Below are 24,503 nucleotides of genomic sequence, written 5' to 3'. Positions count from 1 at the left end.
GGGCTCATCATCATTTCCGAGAGGATGGGTCATCTGGTTGCGTTTTGATCGCCCATGACGACCCTCGAGCCGTTTCATCATTCTTTCGCACACACAAAATAAATGTAGCATGCTCTTCGCGGCAGCGCTCAGATGGCTGCGTAACCGCAACGAGTATATTGCCCGACTCTAATCGTCCGCTTTACCTAGTCGGCCACACGTGTATTGCCAGGATGAAGAGGAAACGAAACGATAATAGTCCTTCCATAGTACTATGATAGGCAACAGGATCGTATTGATAGGTAGTATGGAGTAACACTAGCCTGACATCGAAACTGGATACTGCTAGCCTCGCGTTCATACAAACGAAGCGGAATACCAGATTAGGTATGAAACAGGCGCGAATTGCGACGTAGAAGACGTGTACTACGAGTCAATTCACGAGAAACGAAAAAGCTTGGTCGGCGTGCCGTCGCAAGCTCAATCTTGAATCCTGGCTTTCAATCTTCCTTACCTGTTTACCTAATGTTATCACATCATAGAATTTGGGTAGTATAAGTTCGTACTTGGTCAAGTAGGCCTTGGTACGGAAATATTGAACCACGAATGGTCTAGCGTCGACCCAAACAAGGAGAATTAGTTGTGTTCACTATTATTCTTCATCCGTGCCTAGTAGCATCCGACCATTATCAATCGAGGGAGAATGAAGGCGGTCATCGAACTGAAAAATCATTCGCTCATCAATAGTCCTCGAATTAGAGCTAAATAATCATTAACCTACATAGTAGAAACCGGGTTTGAACCCGACAACAAGGCCATGCAGCTATCGTACAAAGTCGCTTTCAGCCTTCCAGCCACCGACCCATTTCCAAACCACATTTGCGCTTTCGCCTTCTAGAAACCGATATTCGGTATCCTAGCCTCCTGCGGCCTAGCTTAGCCGACGTCACGACGTCGCCGGGGTGACTTGGGGCGTTGCAGGCGACGCCACGCGAGCTGCAGGCACCAGGGTAGTCGGCGCAGGCGCAGAAGCGGAAGCAGAAGCTTCTTGCGTCGCGAACGCATCCTTGACATGAGCTGCCGACGGCACCGCCGCGGCGGTAAATGCGTACACGCCGGTGGCTGTGGCTGTGATGGGCCCCGGCTTTGTCTGACTCACAGGAAGCGCTTCGCTGTATAAGGCAGGCTGGGTATGTACGATGTCAGTTCAGCCAGTTCTCGATCCAATCCAATATGAAAAAACAAAAACAAGCAAAAGCCCTCAAAACGGAAGAAGAAGAGGAAAAAAAGAGCAGGTCTTGCTTACGCCAGGGATCACGTATGTCGTCGGGTGCGAGAACAAGTCGAACTTGATGCCCGGGTCGTCGGCCTTGTAGAACTCGGTGGCCGGGACGCCGCCGGGGTTGGCGGTGCCTTCGCTGTCGACGACGAGGTTGTAGCAGAACGGATAGGACTGCGCGCCGTTGGGGCTGGCTGCGGCGTGGAGCGCGATGATCTCGTGCCTGAGCACGTAGTTGCCTGGAGCGATGTCCTCGGGGATCCGGATCAGCCAGCTGTTGTTATTGTTGGTGAGCACGTTGGCCGCCCACAGGTCGCTGGCTTGGTCAACCCAGCCAGCCTCGCCGATCTTGAAGAACTCGAGCTTGGTCTTGTCGGCGGTTTCCTGGGGAAAGATTAGTCTTTTATCGGGGAATTTGTTCTTGGCCCGGGGTAGGTGAGTAGATGGAAACTTACGCAGGGCCCGTTGCAGTTTGCAAGATAATCTAGGACAGGTCCTTTATGCGAGAGAGGCCACGGCGTCCATTGCACCTCGATTACATCGCCTCCCTTCACGGGAGCAGCCGCACCTGCTGGCGTGGCGCCTAGATGGCATACCATATCGGGGGTAGCAAACTTGTCAGGGGAGATGAACGTGTTTCTACACGATTCAAGAGTCAGTCTTAAAATCATGGCGACGCAAGGGCAATGACATACTGCAAATCGTCCGGGACAGACCATCCAACTACAGTAGGGGGTGGGCTCTGATATTGATAGCTTGGGTTGTAGCCATTGTAGCTATATCCAGATGTCAGTCAGAGTCGACCAAGGGCATCTGAGTTCTTTCACATAGCTTACTTACAACGTGCTATCTATCACGATGGCGCTGGCAATGCCATGAGCTCGTACACTGACTGCCGAAAGCAGAGTGGAAATAATAGCAGATGATAGAAGACTAGAAGGCGCCATTGTCACGAAGGATCGTCGCTGTGTGCTGAGAGATCTACACTTGGCAGTTGCAAGATAATCGAGCGTATAGGTCCCAGTATCCGGGGTTTATATCCCAAGTTGAAGAGCAGCCCAATACCACAGCGTTGCTCTGAGAAGCTTCTCGAGATTTCGTCCGATGGAGTAATGTTCATAACGAGAGCCCAATCGCATGAGGGTGCCCGTACCCCGTTGCTCGGTCTTCGACTCCAAAATCAGCATCATGATCCAATATCGAAACCTCTCGAGCCAATCATAATCCCAAATCGATGCCAGCATGCCGTTTTCTCGCAGCAGAGATGCCTTCATCCCACAGCACTCTTCCCAGTTTCCGGGGTTCCTCTACCCGATCTCTACCGAAGTAGAAATTGGTCTTAACCCCATGGGGTTCATCTGCGAGAAGAGTGACCTTCGGAGAAGAAGATACTGGCTCCATTTAGATTGAACTTTCCGTTAAACCGCCGGCTATATTCGACTGGCAGGGAAGCTAACCACATTCTGATTTTCGGACCATAAAACTCATTCGCTTTGATTTCTAATTACCTACCCCTATACTAGGGGGCGCCTAAGAGTGAGCAGGATGACATCCATGGGTCTACTAACTTTGAATTGGTCGATATCCTCGAGGAGATATCACCTAATAGACTTATGGTAAGTCGCAAACGAGCGAAACATTCTGTTGCTCATCAACTCTAATAAATGATCTTACTGTATAGTATTCATTGAAGCTTCATGAATCAAAGATATTGAGTGTCAAACCTTCACCCATCATTCTTTTCGTTCCCAGCTGAGACACGAGCTCATCCGGGATAAAAGTGAGGTTCAAAACCAGTGAATAGTAACAAGCCGACAGATGAGTGATTTTTGTAACACCATAGAAGATGGAAGAAAACACAAGCTTCCCCGCCAACAACTTGACAGACAAAGGAGGAAAAAGGAAATTGTTTATCCACATATCAATCGGGATGGAATTTCAAAATACTACTTGCGGAATACTACCAAAATCAAAAAGATGCTCTCGATCGGGGAATCGAACCCCGGCCACCTGCGTACTTGTTCGATGACAAGCAGGTATCCTGACCACTAGACCAATCGAGATTGAAAGCATCCTGTGAATGCTGATTGTTACTAGTGAACTGTTGGAAAGTTGGCTAGGAAAAACTTTAGATATAGAAAAGGACCGAACTGCGACCAAACGGGAAAGCGCAGGTTACTATACCGACACTAAGCCGTAGGATGCATATGGTTGTACTTCCACCGAAGGTTAGCGGCCACTCGGGCTGATTTAGGGTGTACAAGCGCTGTATTATTAGGGGAGTTTGATCAAGAAGCGCGCAGGGCTGTTTGCGCTTTACCTAGTCCGATGAACGGAAGTTTGTCGTCCATCATAGCGGAAGTTATCGTGTAAGTGTCCAGATACGGAAGCTTACACAAGGAAAATGAACAGCATCTACGGGTGAGACTATAGCACAATAGCTCTAGTATTGTATTCGTCGAATCGCATCAGAGGCGTTCTTATTGTCGGCGCAAGCAGATGTATAAAATCAATCCATGCCAGGCTACATATCAGTCCCAAGACAAGACATCGTATCCCTAAGTCTAGGCGGTTTATGATCGCTCATCATAAAACGGGATAAAAGGAAAAGCACAAAAAAAGGGCGTCACGCGTAGACGGAAAGTCGAAATGCCTCCTTCGTCCCAACGGGATATCCATCAGCCCCTATGTCAAAATGTTGCGACTTCAGTTTCCGACCGATACGCCTCTATTCGGCGGCGATCTCGATACTCCGATCCTCACCGTCGACAGAGCCCGAGTTGACCTTCTTGCCGGTCTTCTTGATCGTCTTGAGGACCGTCTCGTAGTCGAGGCCCGGCTTGGCGACGACGACAGCCTCCTGCTTCTCGAGGGAGACTTCGTAGTTTTGGATACCTATTCACAGCAGTTTAATTAGCACACAACCGTGTAGCACGTCAATTGAAACACCCATGTCTAGCACATGTCTGTGCAAAAGACGATAACGCCATCGCGAGACGTAATCGCAGTGGGGGAAAAGGAGAGAAACTAACCCTCAAGCTTGCCGAGCACACGATTGACGGCTCCCGAGCAGCCGCTGCAGCTCATGCTGACATTGAACTTGTAAGTGTGCTCCTGGTCGGCCATCGCGAAAGGTATATTCGGTTGAATTGGTTTGCTTTACGAAAGAGGGGTAATAAAAAGTGAGGGGTGGTGTTGGCTTATGTATGGTATGCGAATCGCGGATTCTGGAATTCGGCGGGGTAACAGCAAACTGAAGTTCAGATATGCAGAACGTTTAACGTTGGTTGAAGGGGCCTAAGAAGTCTATCTTCGTATGGATCAATGCAAAAAGGAGGTGTGTGCCAGGGCTCCGAAGAGGACAGCTATCTATTATATAGAGAAATAATCTGTCGGTATGGATGGTCGCACGAAGTTTGTATTAATAATAGGCTGTCAAAGTCGTGATGGAAGAGGATTAGAGTCCCATGTGTTCCCTATTCTACGGGTACCTACAGCATTGTACAGCGCCTAATTAAGTGCCTATTAAGTGCCTAGGTGGCGTCACAGAAACTAGAAGAGGGATTAATAACGACTTATCACCTATCACCCCGCCTTCCGGGTTCCCGTAACGGTGGGTTCTAGCATAAGCCACGCACAAAGACCTCAAAGAAGTATAGTACAGTGTGGCGCATTGTCTCATCACACTTTGCACTGTATGATATACTCATTATTCTCTCATAAGGATAGAAAAGCAGACAGTATAAAGACAGTGAGGGTACATCTGACGAATATGACAATAAACCTCGCGTGCTATAGCCAACAAAAGACGACTGCTTCAAGGTCGTCGTAATATGAAACTAGAGCAGGTTTCCCATCTCACCCCCCCTTTTCTTTTCCTCCAGATGTGAAACTCGCCCTGACTGCCGCACGTCTGGGTTGAGAAAACTTGCTCATCACAAGATTAGAACTCCGAATCTTAGGCGTATTAAGCTAACGAATTTATGATGCCTCGCTTCATCACATTATGTGTAGTAAGAGTTTAAGGAGCATCTAGCCTGATATCGATCTTCTTAGAGCAGTAGGGGCTGTGACTCCAGCTCCGACTTAGAAACTTGTCCCGTGCAATTATTGCCTCATGATCTACGTCTCCCCCCGTCTTCGCATGGTCTTCCTGCAGGAACCATCGTATCGGATAGCTCGTTAGCTTTACTTTGCCATTCAGCTTAGGCGCTTATGCACGGAACTCAGATATCAGATCTCGATATAATTTGCCATTCGGTTGTCATCTTCCTCAGTGGACCTATCTCCCATCTGATCTATCAATGAATGACGAAGTCATCCTTGTTGCTTGCACTGCCAAAGTGATTGCCAAAGTGATCTCATAATATACATACACCAATTACGGATCTCTCTTATCTATGAATAGCGTCAGATTCATACCAAATCTGACATGTCGTCGCCCGAGCCATTGTCGTCGCGATTGCCGCCATTTTCATGCTGTTCGTGCTCATGCTCATCATCGTCGTCAGCGCTTATTAAAGGTGGCATTTCACCGTCCGAGTCTTCTGAGTCTAGGTCACGCCATCCTCCAGGCATACCCTCCAGATCTGACTCAGCAATGTCCCCATCACCAGCGAGGCCACGAGGATCAAATAAATCCATAAAGGCTTGGAAGATACCCCCTAAGCCACCGTTTGGACGCCGGCTTCCTGATCCGTCTTCCTCATCATCTTCACCGCTGTCGTCAATAAATTCTGCGTCGGTATCATCATCATCGGTTACTTGTAAGAGCGCCTCTTCGAGAGCGTTCTCAAGATCCTGCTGAACACCTATCGGTGCACCAGCTAATCTCGCTTGGGCTACCAATCGACCAAGATCATGGCGATCCCCATCGCGAAGCCTGTCTCCGAATCGTTCCTGGAGTGATGAGGGAGTCCAAGGTCGTCTCTGCGACTCGTGCGAGAATATGTTCCGGTCAAGTGCAGGCGGGAGCGGGTCGAATTCCCAATTAGTTGAACTATTCAGCATATCCCGCGGTATGAGGCCTATCAACGAGGGAATCTCTAGCAAGTATACGAATCGCGCGAAATTGTCCTTAACTGTAGGCGGGAATGGACATTTCTTAGGATCTGCCTTCTTCGCCTCCTTTGCTACTTCCTGTAAAAGGGTCGTCGCTTGCTTATTATCCCATAAGTCTTTTGTTTGGTGAATGTAAACGTTTGTGTGTAGCTCCTCATCTCGATTTCGCGGCTGTATACCCCATACAGCTGGAGGGACGGATAGATTGAGTGACTTGAAGAGATTTCCATAGAGCCAAGGCAATCGTTCCATACCCTCGAGCAATAATGCTTTCGCGCCAACCATATCATTCTGCTGGAGCTTGGCCAAGACCAGAGTTTGCCTGACATAATCCGGGGAGTCTTGAGCCTTCGCATCTACCTCCAACAGTTCTGAATCACAAAAGTCGATGAACCACTTTGACTCGTGCGCTCGAATGGCGAGCGGATGGATATAGTGCATGACTCCGTAAGGGTCGCTATGATCTAGACTAAGCAAAAGTTTGGCCCATTCAAGGGCGGTCCGGTATGTCCCCTTCATAATCAGATTCTTCAGATAGTGATATCCAGCTAGCCAGAACTGCCGGTTCTCGGGTCTCCGGAACGAGAGTCTTGCCTTACCTTGTTCTATCCTCTGTCGGAAAGCCGATAGTGAGACTCGACCAAAGGTGAAGAGGGCTCGTTCGCATAAATCGGCGGAGAGGGCGGAGTTCTGGTCCTGCTTCGCGATTCTGCTGACCTGGATAAGGCTGGAAATATGATATGGATGATGATGCAGAAATTGCACTAACTGCGACGGTTGATACATCTGAACAAGTTCAAAGAATGCTCTTTCCAGGCTATTATATTTCTCATCATGTGCAAAGCGAAACTCGATGATACCAGGCATGCAAACTAAGCTTCCTTCCTCCTCCTCCTTGAGCTGTTCCATCGTTAAACCCTCTGTAGGAGCGCGAGGCCAACTCTCCTTTCCGGCCAAGAAAGGGTTTCGCCGTAATGTAACTTCCGGTAAGCTCTTGCCCGGCGTTCCTCTGAGAAAGGTCTCCAGATCTACTTCCCGTGGCAATGCATGACGCTGTCTTCTGGAGCGCGTCTGATCTTGCTCTTCTTCGGTTTGTGCGGCTGCGATAGCTTCTCGGCCGAAAAGGTTGCGCATCTCATTGATCACTCTGAGATGGTAGGTATTGATGCTCAGAAGCTCGCATATTCGCTCATAAGGTTTCGTAAAGGCGTCGTCTCGAGTCTCCTGTCCAGGTTTCTTAGAGAGATCGAGTTCCTTCAATGCCTGGTCGATCTCGTCCGGTCCATTATGTGAGGCAGTCTCGGGTTTGGACGGACTAGCATCCTGCTTTTTAGCCTTCTTTTTCTTCTTCTTACTTTTCTTCGACGCGCTTTTGGGTGTGTTGGTGTTGGTCTTGTCGGGTTCGGCGACGGCAATTACTGGTGTCTTCGTCGACTCATCATCCTTTTCGTCAAGATCCACGTCATCGTCGTCTTCATCGTGACCCTCTAGAGCTGCGAGCCCCGAGAACAAGCTTGCTCTCGGTTTTTGCGCAGGTTGGTTATCTTCACTTGATTCATCATCCTGGGCGGCGTTCTGCGCCTCGAGCTCCTGCAGCTCTTTCTGCTTCTGCAGCTTCCTCAGCTGTCTGCTCGACATTGTTTTTCGTTGTATTAATAAAACAAAACAGAAACCGAATAGAGGCAGAAGTCGGGTAGAATCCAATAGAGGCAGAAGTCGGGTAGAATCCAAAGGTAAGGTGTTGTTTGAAGAAAAAAAGATGTAGATGCTCTAAAAGTCTCTGAGTACAAGCGGAACACTAGAATTGCCGGTTGCTCATCGACCGATGGTGGGGGCGGGGTGGCAAGTGCAAGCGACCAATGTAAGCTTCGCTATTAGGTGTTACCTTAGGTAGGTGCTCCCTTAGCTAATCGTTGCAGCTTCAAGGTTCTACTAGTAAAGCTATTGGCTGGCTGTCTTCTATCAAACCTTGGAACAGCTTCAAGTTTCTCCTCAAAGTTCTCCTCATTCTTCAGTTCCTAACTCCGTACTTCACCCTCAACTTCATTTTTATTTCTTCCATATTCTTTTGATGTAATGGCAGTTACATGGCAAACACAGCTAATTCTTTTTTCAATCTTTTATTTATTTAAATTCTATGCTAAACGATATGCCCTTTGTCTAATCCCTCTCTATGCTTATATAATGCAATGCTATCTATACAAAAGAATATCGTTTCTACCAGATTCATATCCGATCGTCCCACATCTCCCACATTCTATGTCTGCCCGGGACACTGAATCGAAACCTTGCTCACTATTGCACCAGTGCAATGTGAGGAATGCTAGCATCTTCTACCTCCCCAACTTCGTACAAATGAAACATATGAAGGTGGGTATAACGAATATGAAGACTTAGCTCTTGAGCTTATTAAGAATTAGATTATCACATTTCTGCGGTTTGTAGGAGGTTCCGGACCTCTGCAACCTCAACAACTTCCTTCTTCACTTCAGCAGTGCTGCTGGTTGCGCCAAGAGCCTATGATAATTGTCAGTCGCCCACTGGATTAAACCAAGGTCAATATGGGGAAATCGGAGAAATTATACTCTTTGGATGTGTCCATAAATTCCGAACTGGACTGCGGTCATACCTCCGACCATGACCAATCGTGGGCCAATGCCGGCGTAGCTTCCCCGCAGACCAAGCTGGCCGATTATATTGAAGATCCGTCGACCTGTTCCTTCACCCGGGCGTCCCTTTTCTTTGTTGATTTTACTCAACACCGTATCTGCGGGCTGTGAGACAATCGCAGCTGCCATGCCAGCGATGAGTCCGCAGCCGAGATTTACTCCTGAGAGCGTCAAATTTGACGCAGTCTCCTTGTTGATCCACGAGTGTGCTGTCTCGATAGCTTTCTCGTACACAACGAAGGTGGCCATCGTGTACGGAACCCTGGTTCGGTGTTAGTTATCGACAGGTAAAACGAAATACTCGGAGCTTGATATCTAATGCTTACTGTTTCAGCACTATTGGCGTAAACCCGGAGTAAAGCCCGGCCATCCCCTCATAACTAGCCATTCTCCCCAGTGCCGAGAGCATATTAGGAGCAAACGAAGGTTGCGATACCAGCCGAATGCGAGCAGCTTCGAATGGGCAAAGAAAGATATCTCCAAGGAACTCGGCCGCGGCAGACGAAGCAAGATATACAGCATTACGATGATCGGCTGCTTTCTCCGGGCCCAGCCAGTCGTTCGTTCGTCTTTTGAAGAACTCATAGCCGCCAAATTTGAACGCTCCTTGCAGGAAATATCCCGTCACGGTCGGTCCAAATCCGGTCAGGAGCGCTTTGGCACTATCACTTGCGATAATCTGGCGCATACCACCCGTTAAACCTCGGTTGTATACGGCGGGCTCGAGTTGGACACGGGTTTTGACGCTGAGCACGCATTAGCTTCATCAGCACCTTGTGGACGGGAGACACTTCTCCCAGTAATCATTGTCGAGGAAAGCTACAAAATCATAATGGCTTGGCTTACACGTCAACTGGAGTCAATAAGGCATGTGTGAAGGAACAGCAGATGGCTCCTGAGACGGCGTATCGCGCAATATCCGACATGTTCATGTCCGGCCTGGCCGCCACGGGGGAAAGATTGGCGATGTTGTTTTTGACATAGTTTACAGGATTACTGCTGTCGAACACACTTGAAATGGCTTGGGGCGTTGGTTTATGCGAGAACAGACTGTGGTATTGTTGGCATAAGCGTCGACCTCAATTGGTAAGATAAATCAATGGTTACTGCATGTGTGCTAAAGTTGAAATCACCTTCTTACGCTGAAAGCGCTGATCCCCAGACGTCCCAGTATTGAGTCGGCCATGCCTTGCCTCGAGTTCGGATCCACCTCCTTTGCGACCTCCCTGACCGCCTCCAGAACCCTGAGGTGCTCCTTCTTAAGTTCCTCGAACGAATTGTCTAGCTGGATGTGCCATGGGTACAGGACGAAGACTTGGAAGCCAAGTGCGGAAGAGGCGACGGCGAAGTTCGTCAGGGAAATGAGACGTGTGATGATCATCTTGATGTCGGCGAGAGTGTGAACTCTTTCTATTCTTTTCTTTCTTCCGGCAGGCTATATCTGCGCAGGAGGGTTAGAAATATAAGTATGAAGGAAGTCAGCACACGACATACAATGGAGTCTGGAGGCAAGGAGGTCGCGACAAAGAGCGTAGTGCGCCTCGGGGCGCTTGGTATATATCTATTTGATGAAGATTGTTGTCTAATAATATTTAGGAAACGGATAATATTCTTGAAGATGCAGAGAAGGAAAATCTAGCGACAAAAGGAACGGCAGATAAGGAGAAGGAGAAAAAAATGTTTACGATCCACCGAAGACCGAGAAGGAAACCAACACGAAGAAAATTCGTGGCAGTTTATGTCAACGGACCGCTGTCGCGAGCCCCCCTGTCAGGATTTCATCATTCTTCGTGGAGGTTTTTCCCGAAAATTTCTTTCACCTCGGTCAAATTCTATCTACGAAGGGAGGCCTGTGTGGAGGACCCGACTTCGGTTGATAAGGTCCGATTGTCAGAGTGTGACTGATTAATTATTACGACACGGTCCCTGACGAAGGGCCTCGTGGCTGGATTGGGAAGCTCTGGCACCAATGGGCTATGAAGAAAGAAGCAAGATACCATTTTTAGGGGTCTTTAGGCTGCCAAAGTGGTCTGACAGATCGGATAAGTCACGCCACGTCCGAGAATTTTCCCCGGTTTAAGAAAGCTTGTTTCGCCCCCTTCACGTCCAATTGGCAATTTACTGCAATTTCTTCAAACTGGAGCACGGGTATCGAGGTTTTGAGACAGGCTAGTTTGCGAACATGTGCAAGTGGGGGCCTCCCACCGAAAAGTAACGCGGGTTAGGGCGTTGGAAAGAGAGAGAAAAAACCCTGAGAAAAGAAGGAAACAGAAAAATCCCATCTTAGGTAAGACTCCAGTCACCCGCAATTTGCCAATTTCATCACGAGTCTGGACCAATTAGTGGTTCGGGTCAAGTTATAGCGCCGGGGACCCACTTGGTCCACACATAGCCGGGCCCGCCCCGACTTATTTTCGGCTCGACGCCGGCTCCCCATACAGAGAGTCCAGGCAGTCCAGACAATCTAGACCGACAAGACGGAAGGCCTAGTTAGGAATGTTACAAGTCAGGCTAAATTGCCAAGAATTTGGGTATAAGTCACCTGGCTGAACACATTCAACCGAAGAGGTAGGTTTCAATTATCGCTACATAGCCGGTCATTGGAGCCTTGTTGATCTCTACTCTATATCATAAACTAGGCGGCATCAATCAGCGAGCAACCAGTCGAACCCGGCGCCAACAAGGCGACCTATCAAGGCAAATAACCGTTATCGCGGCACCGCTGGTATCATGGCAGTTGAGATAATGAAACTGCAGGCTACCTTCTACTACCCAGCCATGGGACGAAACATGAATATTTTGTGGATGGTCGAGGCCAAATAGTCCGAACGCGGTAATAGGCCCCAGTGAATCGGAAGCTTCGGTGAATCGGATCGACATGTCCCTAATTTAGGGGTAATCCTCTAACGAATTCTGTCAGAAGCCAGAAATTACTTGGAGAGGATACGGATAAGCTCCTCTGATCTTGTTTATCTGGTTCCTTCGAAGTGCAGAGACAGGAGTTAACCATTTTTGCCAAGAATATCATTATCAGCTATAGGTTCCTAGCTTTTCGTAAGCGCGTAGAACTTGAAACTAGGGTGTATGGAAGAATTCTATCCGACGGCATCAAAGAACGACGCGATTAGATGAAATCACGGAATCTGGGACAACGAGCTTGCCCGGGACCTCAGTCGCATTCCTTCGTCAGTCTCACTACCTGGTCACTGCGTTATGTTCCTACAAACCGGAAACCACAAACCACTAGACCTAGGTAATCTTTCTGTTTTGACCATGCGTACCTCGCGAGCAGAGGGCCGTTTATGCCTATGCTAGACTTTCTTCAAGAAACTTTCGTCATCAATGTATGTATATGCAATTGATTTCTCTACACCCGTGCATAAGGTAGTTAGGACTCTACATAATTATGAAATATTAACGATTCATAGATTTTGATTCAACTCTATACCATCTCTATTGACAAGGTGCGTCTCACGTCTATAGTCTCCCCCACGACCACGAATGAGTCGAACAATCACACAAGCCGCTCATAACACGCCTTCTAATCACAACGATCGGAGCCCCATCCGCTCCGAAAACCTCGAACGTCGTCGGCCTCGCGCCGGTCCCAAGACCAGAGCCGCCGCGCCTAGAAAGCTTCTTTCCCGCGGTGGAACCCTTGGCGCAATTTACATGTAGGTACATACACTTGGCGTTCGTCTTGGTACGGGGTGTGGCGGACTTGTGGGGAGGTGATGTGGCGGTCTAGGGCTGGCGTCTCCCGTGCAAAGTCCTACTACACGGACACGAATAAGAGGCAGACGACCTCTGCGAGATAGGTAAGTGGTACATATATGTAGCTAGCAGGTTACGAGGATGGGGAATATGGGGCGCGCGGAAGGCGGAGCTAGGGCGCGTTTAGGGTTGATGAGAAAGAGCTTTGCGGTATTTCGCGGCTGCGCGTTAGTAAGCTGCGTAGCGAGGGTTCCGTTTACCGGGCTTGCGGAGGGCCTCGAAGGTTCGCGATCACGAGGGGCAGCTAGGTAGGTCTATGGGGTTTGTCTGGAGTTGAGCAGCATCGCATCCACATATGTTTCTTACGTGGATCCTCTCCACGATCACAAGCAAAGGATGATATTCAGTCTCCTAAGTCGGAGGACTATCGAGGGGGTCAATGTCGATTTGTCTCTTGCGCCGCACGCGTGTCTGGACAAGTTGGCGGGATCCCGTTCCGACCTTCGCTCACGATCCTCGTTTTGACTTTGTTGCGGTGGACCGCGCTCCTCTCTCCGCGTTAGTGATGTGCAGATACTGTATATGTATCGTATTTCTTCAGCGGTGGCGCTAAGGCGGGTACGTTTAAAGGGGGTCGAAGCTTCGCGATCGATGAAGCGGTGAGTGTTGGAGTAGTAATGGGATATATATAACAGGCTCTGGCTACGACAATTCCAGCACAGAAGATAGTCATCTACTACTTGAAGATTAACTTGACATGATCACTGGACTTTGCTTCTACACGATATCGCCAGAATATGCAGGATTTATGTGAATGGATGTTTAGCCTGTCGCTACCTACGCACCCCTATTTGAGGCCTCGAAGTATTATCAGATTATCTAAACTACTGTAATCTGAAGCAGGAGACCATCCGAAGAGGAGACCATCCTACGTTCAGGAAGCCTTATCAGTATAAGGAGTTGCGCCAACCCGCGATCTTCGGGAGTAGGCCATCCCCTTGACTAGTAGCCGACTACACTCTGTACTCTGCGTATAGGCGGCTTCATCGAACAGAAATTGGTAACTCATACAGTATTATACCGCCTACTGAGAGTCGTTGTACCAGACCCCCCATTTTATAATGTCTCTGAAGAATGGCCATTGTAGATGTCTTGCCCCCTAATGCGAATAAGGAGTTGGTGGACAACCACTAGGTGATGATACGACAAACAAGAAGATTCTACGGTGTCCACATAGGTACAACTACATACTAATCATACAGAGGACTGTACGAGTGAATCATTGCGAATTCGTCTCTTATAAGTTATCTGTTCCTTTATAGGTGGCCTCCCTGCTACATGACGAATCATGAAAGGACGTAGAGTCACTTCACTTCTACCGAAGAGCACAGAAACGAGGGCACAGCCCTTGGGCATGTTAGTAAGTAGGTCTAAGTAGTCGAGCTGGTGAGAATACGCTCTAGCTTCCTCAATAGGAGCAATATTGCAATTAGCAGCCCCTATCTGCGCTTCAACATCACTTCAACACAAACAAACACCAGGTCACAGGAACGCGAGAAGCCTATAGCTATATTTTCATTGTCACCTAAAATGCATATAAGCAATATGAGAGTATGCACATAGCTGTCTACCTAGTACAAACTACTAATAGTTTATTACCCCGGACACAAGCACGAGGGCCGAGATGAACTATGAGCTGTAAATTCCCCGGTTCCAAGTTATAGTAGCTATCAAGAGAACATCAATCTATGTCTTCCAAAAGAGGTAAGCCTGATGATACTAATTAGACAGATTAACTTACCTGCCGTAATAACGGCGAAGTACTGGTACAAGACGTCATCAAACTCTTCGTGAACCTATCTTCCCAGGAACCTACAAGCCGGGTAGGGCGAGACCGTAATGTAAGAGAATCCCTAGCCAGGTCTCCCCTAGTATCATAAGAACTCGCAATCCAAGACCATAGACACGTTCCTGTGTCATATTCTGGAAGACATTTACCACGCGTGTCCGAATATAGCACTGACGGACTCGTCAATATCGAACCATCGAACCATCATTATCAATATAGAGAAACCGGCCTCGGGTAATAAATTCAGCCGTCGAAAGATTTCCAAGCCAACTGCTCTGTTCGTAGTTCGTAGCACCGCGTTTCAACGTCTAGACTTAGTAACGGCTGCATAATCAAGAATCTAGACTTCAGCAATCACGCGATGCGGCGTTCTTGTGTCATACCTAGAGAAGGTAGGTAATCAGCCAGTACCTAAGGTAGTTAGTCATAGTTAGTTAAGCAGGGCGCCGTCGAGACAAAACAAGGGCAAGGGGAGAACGGTAGGTAGGCGGCCGTTAGACACGCCTCCCCCTCGGAGGACCACGCTGCCATGTGGTTATCGTCGCAGGAACCCGAGACAGGCGCGGAGGCGGACAAGACAGACAGTCAAGACTAGGTCCCGGTCTGAGGTAAGTTCATGCGGCCAGACCGAGGTGAAAATCGACGATTGTCTCTCTAGGCGCACAGGCGAAGAAAAGCTCGAGCCGCACGACCATCGCATAATCTCCAACTTCCCCCTCGACACAATGGTATCATCGTATACATGAAATACTCCCTAGCTGAAACGGCCGGGACCGAGACCTCTTTTGTTACATAGTTCAAAATTAAAAGATCGAATCTGACATGTCTTCGGTAAGATTTGAAATACCAGCAAACTTCGAGAAAGTAAGAAAAAACCGGAATGGCGGCAGAAGGGAAAAGGATACGGTCTCCGAAGGATGATCCCGGTATAAGTGAGAAAGGTGTAGTCGCACAGCGCAACACGTGGCCCACCATGCGACGTATAAGAAGCAATCGGAATCTTACGAGTCTCGTCCGTGACCTCATCCTTTCCTCAGCTGCGCAACCTCGCGGCAAGAAATAATAGTAATTAAAGAAAATTCAAGAAATAAGGGAGAGACACAGACAAGAAACACGCATACACGCGCGCGCGCACACACACATACAGTCAACCCCAGAAAGATCCGACGGGACGGCACAGCGCCGGTGGAGAACAAATTAGCTGCATGGACAGCTGCGAAAGACCACGTTGCAACGTGGGCATAGGGAGATAGATGCGCATGCGTTTGGCGCTTGCGCATGGAACAAACCGTCGTAACCAATCGGTCGGGATTTCGGCGGACATTCGGGAGAAGGGGGTTACGTAGTAATGATGGTGGGAATAGAAATGGGGGATGGAGATGGCGGAAGGCGGAGGTGCTTGGTATCATAGTATCATAGTACCGTAGCATCTCTCATCGCAACCCATCTTCAATCCTCATCGCATCCTGACACTTATTACGCGCAGTTACACGTGGATTCGTATCCCAAGTCTTCCCTAGAGAGTGACTCTGACTCTGACGGAAATGTTGGAAAATTTTTCCTGGGCTCGTCGATGAAATAATTTTCTTTTCCTTCCCAATTTAACCCCCTGGTCCTTATCTGCATCCCACGACGACTTTTGCGCCTGCCTAGTCGGGTAGCACATGGGGGCTAACAGCAAAGGTACCATACCGTTAAGGACTATTAGGGAGGAAATCCCTCACATTTTGCAAATACAGATGGCAATGTGCGGCCGTGTCGGGACGTCGCTCCCGGCCTCCTTCGTGTGTATCGTAGTAATAACGAAATTATTCAGGCTGCACAGTCGTACGTGGAGAAATTCTTTACCTGATGTAAGTTTGTATGTAGTATATTGCCTTGGTGGCGCGGTCATGTCGGAACGGCACGCGTCGCGCGTTTGATGGGTGGCCATAAGACGACCCGATGAATGAGAAGTATCTCATTGGACGGGATATAGCATAAAAGGAAAAGAGGCAAGGAGATGTGTAATAAGCCCTGTCATGTAGCTGTCGCGAGATATTCGGAGTAACTCAGCCTGATGAGATGTATGTAAATGGGAATCGGAAATCGGAAAGAAGGCTCGTGATAACCTTGATTTTTGCTGTCCTGGCATCCTAGGAGAAGGCACTTTATGAGAAGAAGGCTGCGGTAGGCTATGGACGTTCCACTTTGCTTCAGCGCTCCGAAGGCTACAATGGCGCAGCAAATTGGCGACCCGCGAAGCCAATAAGTTGTACAGGCGACCATCTCTCGTCGGCGAGGATCCGTTGGTAGTCTGACTCGCTGGATGGTAGTGATAGGTCACCAACCTAACTGGCACCTCCCTCCCGCATCCCTTAGCTGCTTAGGCGTCCCCCCCACGCGGAAGATGGTAAGATGGTGCGGTAACCGAAAGCGGTAAGCTGGCCATTTCGTGGCGTAGGTCTATTTCTGGAATCTGCGTATTTCTAAATAAGAAGCTCAGATAACACAAAGCGAGCGACTTCGTGTCTGTGTGCCATGTAATGCTGATGATCACCCGAGACGGAGAATTTAATGGCATTTCGGTCGTAGATATGACATATTATGCGTTTCTCGAAGTTGAAACGAGAAGAATCGCATGGCCCATTGACTGTGGGCTGCAGCAACCCTGATCGAGTTCAGGGTTCTTGGAAATTTCTCCGCCCTGAAACTACTGCAGGGGAATGTCTTCGAGCGGGAAGGGTGCAGAGCTCCTTGTACGGAAGTGCATATATGATCGCATTGGGTACAGTTGTATAGCTGTACCTACGGTAATGTAGATGCAAGCCACTCGGCTGGACCCATCAATGTACCGTACCGTACATATCCAATTTCAATTTTCGATCTGTAAAAAATGGACAATCAAACACCCCCGACACCGAGGACCGAGAAAGAAAGAAAAAACCCCATTTTCTGTGAGGTTGAGACTCGGTGGAATGCGACGAGATGTCTGTTTCCTACTTGAGCATTGTACTTTTGTAGCCTCGGCGATAATTCTAGACAATTGCGTACGTAGTGTCTGAGCTAGAAACACGATCGGTGCGAGTCAACTGTTGGCAGAGGCGCAGTGTGATTAATGGAATCTTATAGGATTAATCGATTGTTGGGCGACGCAAGAATTTTGAAATTGAGAGGTAGAAAATGAAATCACGAAACATAAAATAAAATATTAATGCTGACCCTAGTCGTTCAGGTATGTAATTGTGTACTATGTAGGTAGGTAGTATGTAGCGAAACTTTACGAAAGTAGCGTAAATAGGGCGGTCCTTCCCGAAACGATTTCCACTTTTTTACGAACGACCCGGCGGGATGGTCACTGGGAACCTTCTTTCAGACTGGTCGTAACCTCCCTTTAAGCTTGCATTAGCCTCGCAGCTTCTTGTACTTAGGCGGATGCAGTGGTAGTTAATGTTTCTAAAGATGCATAAAAGTGAAAAATGTTTACTTCGATCGAGACCCCTATTAGACAAAAAGGGGCAACTCGTGAGGTCATCAAGCAGGTTGTATTCCCGTTCGAGACGGCGATGAACCTTAATTCGAAGCCTTGAAGGCGCGGGTTGGTTCCGATCTTCGTATGTCTAAACCGGAAAAGAAAATGAGGCAACAAAAATGAAAAAGATCTCACTTAATATGGGGTAATGTAAGGTTGTACGCGACCCGACGGTTCGGGAAAGGAGGGGGTTTTGTGTGTGATCTAGAGATCTGATTGATGGGAAACCTGTCAAACTGGGTGACGTTTCCCTCCTCCACCTGTTTGCTGGCTAGCCGAATCCATGGGGAACGAGTTTGATACATATTAGATGGTAGTGTTTGTTCAGACGGTCCCGGTCAAGGAGAACGGATAGACGACATTGCTCCCCCAACAGTTACATAGATCTCGCGGTCATTCAAGGGACATCGCTAGAACGAGTAATCTAAATAGATAGGTACGTAGGGATGCACGAGCTCATCTTGCATATTCGACAGTCGATGGTCGGTAGACGATGAGACCTAGGCCTAGGTACGCGCAAATCACAAGTGTCTGAGATTTAGATAAGAATAAAAGATTGCCGTAAAAATAGGGCAAAAAGAAATAGTTCCGATTAACGAGATCTTCGTCTCGCATGATCCCGTTCTGCCAGATCTGAAGCTATTGGCTTTGGTCTGACCCTGAGTATCGAGAAGTAGAGAGAACCTCGATGTTACAAGAGACCTGTCATAATGACTTATCCCGAACAGCCCGAGGTCGATTTCATCTACAAGGCGACCTTTCCTTGTCATGTCTTATATCCTGGCTATCTTATGTCGTTGGTTAGTTTTGATTGTTCACTAATCAAAGTATGGATTCCAAGTCATAAATGATCGCAAAGTTCAAAAAAATGTGCGTGATAGGTATAAGAGAATCAAATCCATCGTTTCAAAGATTCATGCCGGCGCTGTGTAGCTATCGTGTCTGTGTAGTGTACAGTCTAAACAGGGGGTATCTATCAACCTGGATCCAGCCCAGCGCGCGCCCAGTATGGCTCAACAACCCTCAACAGAACAAATGTGTAATGTGCCCAAAGCATCCCTTAGGTGCTACCCAATACACTGTACAAGTTTCCGAACAGACAAGTCCCAAAATCCGATCAGAGTACAATCTCGACACCGTTGGTTCTAGCAAGTCCCTGCGGAAGACTGCTGGTCCAGGTGAACGAAGAGAACAAAGGAAATGTGTGAATAACCCAGAAAGTCTATATGCAAAGCCGCTCTTTTCCATCTCGAAACCCAAAACTTTTGTAGTCCATCCCAGATCCTTTTTTTAGATATTACCCTCAACATCAACCATATTGCTTAACCCGTTTGACTCCGAATGATATTAAAATGAATATTCGCAAAAGTCAAGTGAGAAGCGTTTTGTCGGCGGGGTTTTCGGGGTAACAATGCGTCTCCAAGACACAAGGGATGAGTTTGGTATCGGCTGATGCATGACGAAGGCCCTAGTTTCATCGGTCCGAGCCAGCCAGATGCAGCGTCCGACCGAGGAACAAGCGATTGTTCCGAAACACTCGAGGCCGTCCATCTTGTGATCATTGAGTCTTGTATGATGCAAAATTGCTTAAGAGAAACCGTGGCATCCGACAATAAACCCCGCGAAGTCCGAAAAATTCATAAACCCAATCCCCATCTAAATGTAACGCCGCTGACAGTTAAGATACTGGAAGATGCCACATGTGAAACCGTGCTGTTGCTCCTTCTCCCTTGCTAAGAGGGAAATAGAGTGGCGGCGAGCCGAGGGTGTATTGGATAGGAATGCAAAATATTAAAAAGGATGTATCGGAATGCGTCGGTCATAGCTCAACTGCCATGGCGCGCAAAAGATGGTGTACAAATCGAAGAGTAATGATTAAAAAGGTCGTAACATGAATCGCAGGCTCGGATTATCGCTCGTGCTCACTGCCCGTAGAAGGGCAATAGCGGTAGAAAGATTGAAAGTTACGGCGGCTATTGGCAAAGTTGATTAAGAGCCAGAGTGATAGCCGCGTAATTGCAGTTTCGTGTCGCAAATCTCCGAAAAGGGATTTATCGAGGCTTGGGCCTCGGGGGAGGCTTGGGCACTCCAGTTGTGTCATAAGCTCCGCGTCCCATGTTGGCCATTGTGAATTCACCGGCAATCATGCTGGAGTTTGAAATCTTGTGTAGAAAGCTGTAAGAAAATGAAAGTCAGCCCGTGCTCAAGAGATTACAATGGCTCATATATATACAGCCGCAAGTATTCATGTATACAAGCCCATCATCGCCGCTGTGGCTCGCGATAGGTCGCATCGACCACTTTGCGCAGTCGAAGGCAGCAGAAAATAGAAACTTGCGGAAGCTGTGGGTGAAATTTGATGCTGCAGTCTGACTCACATTTTTAGGCGTCGTTGCGCAACGACGTGGGAAGGCCGGATGGCACTGAGATGGTAAGTAGATTCGGAAAGGGGATTGGCGTAGGTACTGGGGCGGCGATGCAGCGAGAGCTGGGATCTTGGCCGAATAGCAGGAGACCTTGGGGGTTGGCTGAAAAAAAGTAGGTAAAGGTACAGTACGACTTGCGTATGGGTTGGATCGCAATTAATATCTGAGGTCAGCACCGAAGCGTCAACGGGATGACGGCAGGATTATATATTGGTATAGTTCCCAATATAGACTTGTCAGTGTAAGTCTGTCGGCTCGGTATGTTGCAAGCGATATTATGATGGAAGCTGAAGCATCCGATGGCTTGTGAAGCTGAGACAAGCAGAGAAGATTGCTTAGAAGCCTGGTCCTTTGTGTGGTTCCTTTGTTGGAGAGCAAAGTCACGCAGGTTTCGGGAGACTGAGGTATTATAGGATTTTGTGTCGTCGTGCTATCGTCTTTGTCCCGGTATAGGGTATAGGACTCTAGTATAGACCAGAAACAGGGCGTATGTCAGGTACGCTGCAGGTGTGTTGAGCTGGATGATGCTTTCAAGGCTGGACCGTTACAGCACCGCAGGGTGTGGATCGATCGCTAAAGCAGCACAGGGAACGAATAGCGCTGGAACAAGTTGTACAAGTTGTAACGGTGCAGGCGCAGGTGTTCGCCGAATTATGTAGGTACGCAGGGTCGTGTTCGGATGGGGAATGCGTAGGTCTGAAGGACTCCTTTTATGCTTCTCCTGATATGCGACTCTTCGTGACTGGGTAAAGAAAGTGGGAAGAGGAAAATGCGTCAGAGAAGGACAGAGAGGAGGTTATTAATGGTACAAAGAGAGAACTCGGGATGGATAGAGGATTTTCATCTTAAGAAATTTTGGGAACGTGGGAAGGGTCATTTCATCTTATACGTAGCCCGTTTCTAAAGCTGGGGGTAATACTAGACCTGTGCTGAGTGTCAGCCCAAGTACCGTACCTAATTATTTTTTTTTTCCTATTAATTCCTTTTCCAAGGGGAAGGGTCGAAAATGTGGTTCATTTACCAGTTCCCAAACTCGCGAGGACAGGGGTTAAAATGGTACACGGTACTTACTATTCTCATACGGAAATGGTCGAACATGGGTCTCTCTGACGGCTTTGCCAAGCTGCGTGCTATGTACAGGGGGGATGGTTATGGGTATGAGGATGAGATAGGTACAAGTACATCCCGAGGCCTGTACTCGCAGTACATGCTTGGTCTTTCGACAGGGTGATTTAAGTGATGAGAATGTGGTACTTGAGGTTTCTATCTATTTTGGGTACGGAGAGGGGATAGGACAGATACATTCGCGAGATAAAAAATTGTTAAAATAAAAATAAAAATAAAAAACGAGATAAAAAGAAAAGGGCAAAAATGAAAAAGGGGAATAAGACCAATGTACCTTGGACGACTTGGACCTCCCGGTTACTTGGTGTTAATGATTATGTACTATGCTACTTCGTAGTAATTAAGGCTGTTTCCTACTAGTAGCTGCGTTTCTTTTCCCACCACTTAGAGATATTACCCCTTTAGGCTTAGAGTGGCGTGTTCTCGAGATGCCTCCTCGGTTTACAGAAGACAGGGCGAGTCTCATCATGGTTAGGTACTCGAGTGGACCGGCCAGCGCACACAGAGACCAACTCAATGAAGACATGTTAGGTAGGTAGAGTTGCAGCTCTCTTGGGCCCATCTACATGATGTGTTCAGTATTCTCTGGATATGGTGTGATCCCTCCGGCCGATGAATCGCATTTGACTGGTCGTACACCTGGTGAAGTATTGGTTACCTGCGGTGTCGAGACGCAATGGCGTGGAGTCTGGGTTTGCTGACCATTGACACACATGGACATTGACGATGCAACTCGACAATGATAGAATTGAACAGCAATGCAGACTGGGGGCTGCGTCCCAAATTCTTTTTTTTTTCTTTTCCCTCTTCTACATGGCATGTAGAGTAGGATGTTTTTTCTGGCCCAACAGGGAGCTATTGTTCAAGGGAGATCCTCTTATCGTTTGGGATAATTTGCTCCACTCCGGTAATATTCCCCTTACGCTAAACAGGGCTTCAACCTGGCTCTTCTCTTTCGAATCTTTCTCGAATGCCTTCCTACCTTTGGCACTAGGAATCGACCCGGCCGCGAGTCTGGGGTGTGCTTGAAACTTGGCAGGCACTTGAGCCGCGATGGGAAACAATACAATATCATTTTTTTGCCTCCGTGGTATGAGTCGAATTTGAAATTAGCCCCAAGCGAGATACATCCATAATATCATGTATCTTGTATGATAATGTCTGAGAATGGCTTTTTTTTTTTCTTATTGGTATTATTAATTTTTCCTTTGTTAGTCAATTTGTGTGTGGTTCCTTAAATAGTTGTGCGCATGTACTCCCGTATTATTACATACTTAATATGTAATAAGTAATATGTTGTAGCAACAGTAGTAGTATGTTGTAGTAGGAGCACATGGCATCTTGCATTTAACTTTTTTTTAAGGCTTGGGATACATCAACTTTTAGGTGAGGACCCTTTCTTCTGCGGTGTAACGCAACTACGACAATTCAACCCGACTATGGAGAGAGCTAAAAGAGTCTACGCGAATTAGGTAAGCCTTGTCCGCCGCTACTGCTACTAAGTTATGTACGTACATGGAAGTATGCGTGTACCATAGTATGCATGTATGCAATGTAGTGTTAGTTGGCTTCAGCAGGGGTTGGCAAGCTTGTCGGCCCCATTTTCTAATTATCATAATCCAATACAAAACAATACATTAAAGGTAGTGTGTCTTTTCACTCAGATTATGCACTCGATGTTACCCACAGTAGCCTAAAGACAGCGGCGAGAACTTGGGTGTTTTCGACGGATTGTCGGCTCCATAAGCGGGTCGGCGGAACTAGGGGAAGGCGGAACGAGCAATAATTTGACAAAATCGCATCGGAATTTGGAGGGCATACATCTTCTCATACGTACGCCACGCCTGCTACTAGGTAGGTAGCTGACAACAATCGAGCCACAGGACATAGACAGTTCCAGCCGTGATACGTACGATTTGCTTCGTTTTCTCGTTACTATCCTGCCATATTTTGTTTACCACTGCGCCGTTGGCGTGGGAAATTGTCCGGGAAAGAAAAATAGCTACCACGGAGTACTTTATATTGTACGATATTGTACTGTGAGCCAACCCGCCAACCAATCATTTGTGAGCAGAGCGACGGGAAGGCTGACGATTGCTTTTGCATATGCAGTCTCTTTCCCCCCTTGTCTCCTGATACATGTAGCCATTGTCTCGCTTAAAATAACCCTTAGGGCTCACACCTGTGGCATGTGCTATATTACCAAATCGTAACTCAGAGATGGTGCCCCTATACTCTTAGAAAGTCGTCGTCACAACTCTTAACTCGAGCACAGTTGTTACTGGATACGACGTGCTTTCCTTGATTCTGTGCGGCGCTGCGAATACTTGTATTGAAGACTGTGGCTGTGAACACAGTGAGTCTTACACAAATGTAATGCACCAAGCAAATGACCGATTCATGTAGAAGTTAGTCTTGCTACGGATCTGTTCCCTTCATTTTTCTCCATATTCTGAGAAAATGAAAAGTTGACAAATTAAAAGGAAATGAACCTCATGTTTTTTCAGCTTGTTTCTCAAGGTGTACAACTAGTCAAATCTCGTAAAGCCTCTGCCACCTATATTGCGTATCCCAGGGCTACGGATCCAGATTCGTTGAACCGAGATTCGTCTGTTGTGAGATATTCGACAGGCCTAAGACGGTAAATTTTTCGAGGACCCATTGCGTGGGCTTGTCGCGCAGCCTTGCGCGGGACACTACCACGGCATGAGCACGGGTGATGCCGCTCGTACAGCACGAGAACGTGTTACCGAAGAAATCCAGCCAATATAGATCTTTTATGCTACTACGACAGCGAAGTGGCTGGTACCTAACCATGCAATTATTGTGTGCAGTTTTCCCAATCACTCACGCTCTCAGAACAGGGTATCAATGCGGTCAGGTAGCAGCA

The 24,503-nt window shown here is 47.8% G+C and overlaps 5 protein-coding genes and 1 non-coding gene across 6 annotated transcripts; 1 reads left to right on the top strand and 5 right to left on the bottom strand.

Annotated features, from left to right (window-relative positions):
• Positions 1–925: 925 nt before the first annotated feature.
• F4807DRAFT_467037 (glycoside hydrolase family 61 protein) lies at positions 926–2,838 on the bottom strand (the record flags this gene model as incomplete). The annotated part of the gene is made up of 5 exons (XM_048002441.1): positions 2,099–2,838; positions 1,954–2,034; positions 1,714–1,897; positions 1,286–1,642; positions 926–1,165 (listed from the first exon to the last, which is right to left on the bottom strand). The coding sequence occupies exons 1-5, from the start codon at positions 2,203–2,205 to the stop codon at positions 926–928; spliced, it is 969 nt and encodes a 322-aa protein (XP_047855261.1). The 5' UTR covers positions 2,206–2,838.
• Positions 2,839–3,238: 400 nt separating this feature from the next.
• Positions 3,239–3,321, bottom strand: F4807DRAFT_t65. Its single transcript has one exon. It is a non-coding gene; the product is annotated as a tRNA-Asp (tRNA).
• A 283-nt stretch (positions 3,322–3,604) lies between these two features.
• F4807DRAFT_422495 (uncharacterized protein) lies at positions 3,605–4,846 on the bottom strand. The gene is made up of 2 exons (XM_047997684.1): positions 4,291–4,846; positions 3,605–4,153 (listed from the first exon to the last, which is right to left on the bottom strand). The coding sequence occupies exons 1-2, from the start codon at positions 4,382–4,384 to the stop codon at positions 3,987–3,989; spliced, it is 261 nt and encodes an 86-aa protein (XP_047855260.1). The 5' UTR covers positions 4,385–4,846; the 3' UTR covers positions 3,605–3,986.
• Positions 4,847–5,175: 329 nt separating this feature from the next.
• On the bottom strand, positions 5,176–8,050 carry F4807DRAFT_422493 (DUF654-domain-containing protein). The gene has a single exon (XM_047997683.1). It carries the CDS (start codon positions 7,955–7,957, stop codon positions 5,675–5,677), a length of 2,283 nt encoding a protein of 760 aa, XP_047855259.1. The 5' UTR covers positions 7,958–8,050; the 3' UTR covers positions 5,176–5,674.
• A 679-nt stretch (positions 8,051–8,729) lies between these two features.
• On the bottom strand, positions 8,730–10,543 carry F4807DRAFT_57452 (mitochondrial phosphate carrier protein). Its single transcript, XM_048003219.1, has 6 exons — positions 10,483–10,543; positions 10,122–10,429; positions 9,835–10,038; positions 9,315–9,734; positions 8,905–9,250; positions 8,730–8,836 (listed from the first exon to the last, which is right to left on the bottom strand). The coding sequence occupies exons 2-6, from the start codon at positions 10,367–10,369 to the stop codon at positions 8,744–8,746; spliced, it is 1,311 nt and encodes a 436-aa protein (XP_047855258.1). The 5' UTR covers positions 10,370–10,429; positions 10,483–10,543; the 3' UTR covers positions 8,730–8,743.
• An 11,466-nt stretch (positions 10,544–22,009) lies between these two features.
• F4807DRAFT_422458 (uncharacterized protein) lies at positions 22,010–22,756 on the top strand. Its single transcript, XM_047997682.1, has 2 exons — positions 22,010–22,088; positions 22,360–22,756. The coding sequence occupies exons 1-2, from the start codon at positions 22,081–22,083 to the stop codon at positions 22,640–22,642; spliced, it is 291 nt and encodes a 96-aa protein (XP_047855257.1). The 5' UTR covers positions 22,010–22,080; the 3' UTR covers positions 22,643–22,756.
• The last annotated feature ends 1,747 nt before the right edge of the window (positions 22,757–24,503 follow it).

This window comes from Annulohypoxylon truncatum, assembly GCF_022578515.1.
Source record: "Annulohypoxylon truncatum strain CBS 140777 unplaced genomic scaffold F4807scaffold_12, whole genome shotgun sequence".
NCBI lineage: Eukaryota > Fungi > Ascomycota > Sordariomycetes > Xylariales > Hypoxylaceae > Annulohypoxylon > Annulohypoxylon truncatum.
Note: the sequence above shows the minus strand (reverse complement) of the source record. Positions and strands in the feature narration are given on the sequence as shown.

What these genes read in the sequence shown, in the direction of transcription:
- F4807DRAFT_422495 (XM_047997684.1), bottom strand. Translation starts at nt 4,384, where the DNA reads ATGGCCGACCAGGAGCACACTTACAAGTTCAATGTCAGCATGAGCTGC. An exon ending in TGTGCTCGGCAAGCTTGAGG is followed by an intron (nt 4,154 to 4,290) that starts GTTAGTTTCTCT and finishes TGCTGTGAATAG; the next exon opens with GTATCCAAAACTACGAAGTC.
- F4807DRAFT_57452 (XM_048003219.1), bottom strand. Translation starts at nt 10,369, where the DNA reads ATGATCATCACACGTCTCATTTCCCTGACGAACTTCGCCGTCGCCTCT. An exon ending in AGCGCTTTCAGCGTAAGAAG is followed by an intron (nt 10,039 to 10,121) that starts GTGATTTCAACT and finishes ACAATACCACAG; the next exon opens with TCTGTTCTCGCATAAACCAA. An exon ending in TTATTGACTCCAGTTGACGT is followed by an intron (nt 9,735 to 9,834) that starts GTAAGCCAAGCC and finishes ATGCGTGCTCAG; the next exon opens with CGTCAAAACCCGTGTCCAAC.
- F4807DRAFT_422493 (XM_047997683.1), bottom strand. Translation starts at nt 7,957, where the DNA reads ATGTCGAGCAGACAGCTGAGGAAGCTGCAGAAGCAGAAAGAGCTGCAG.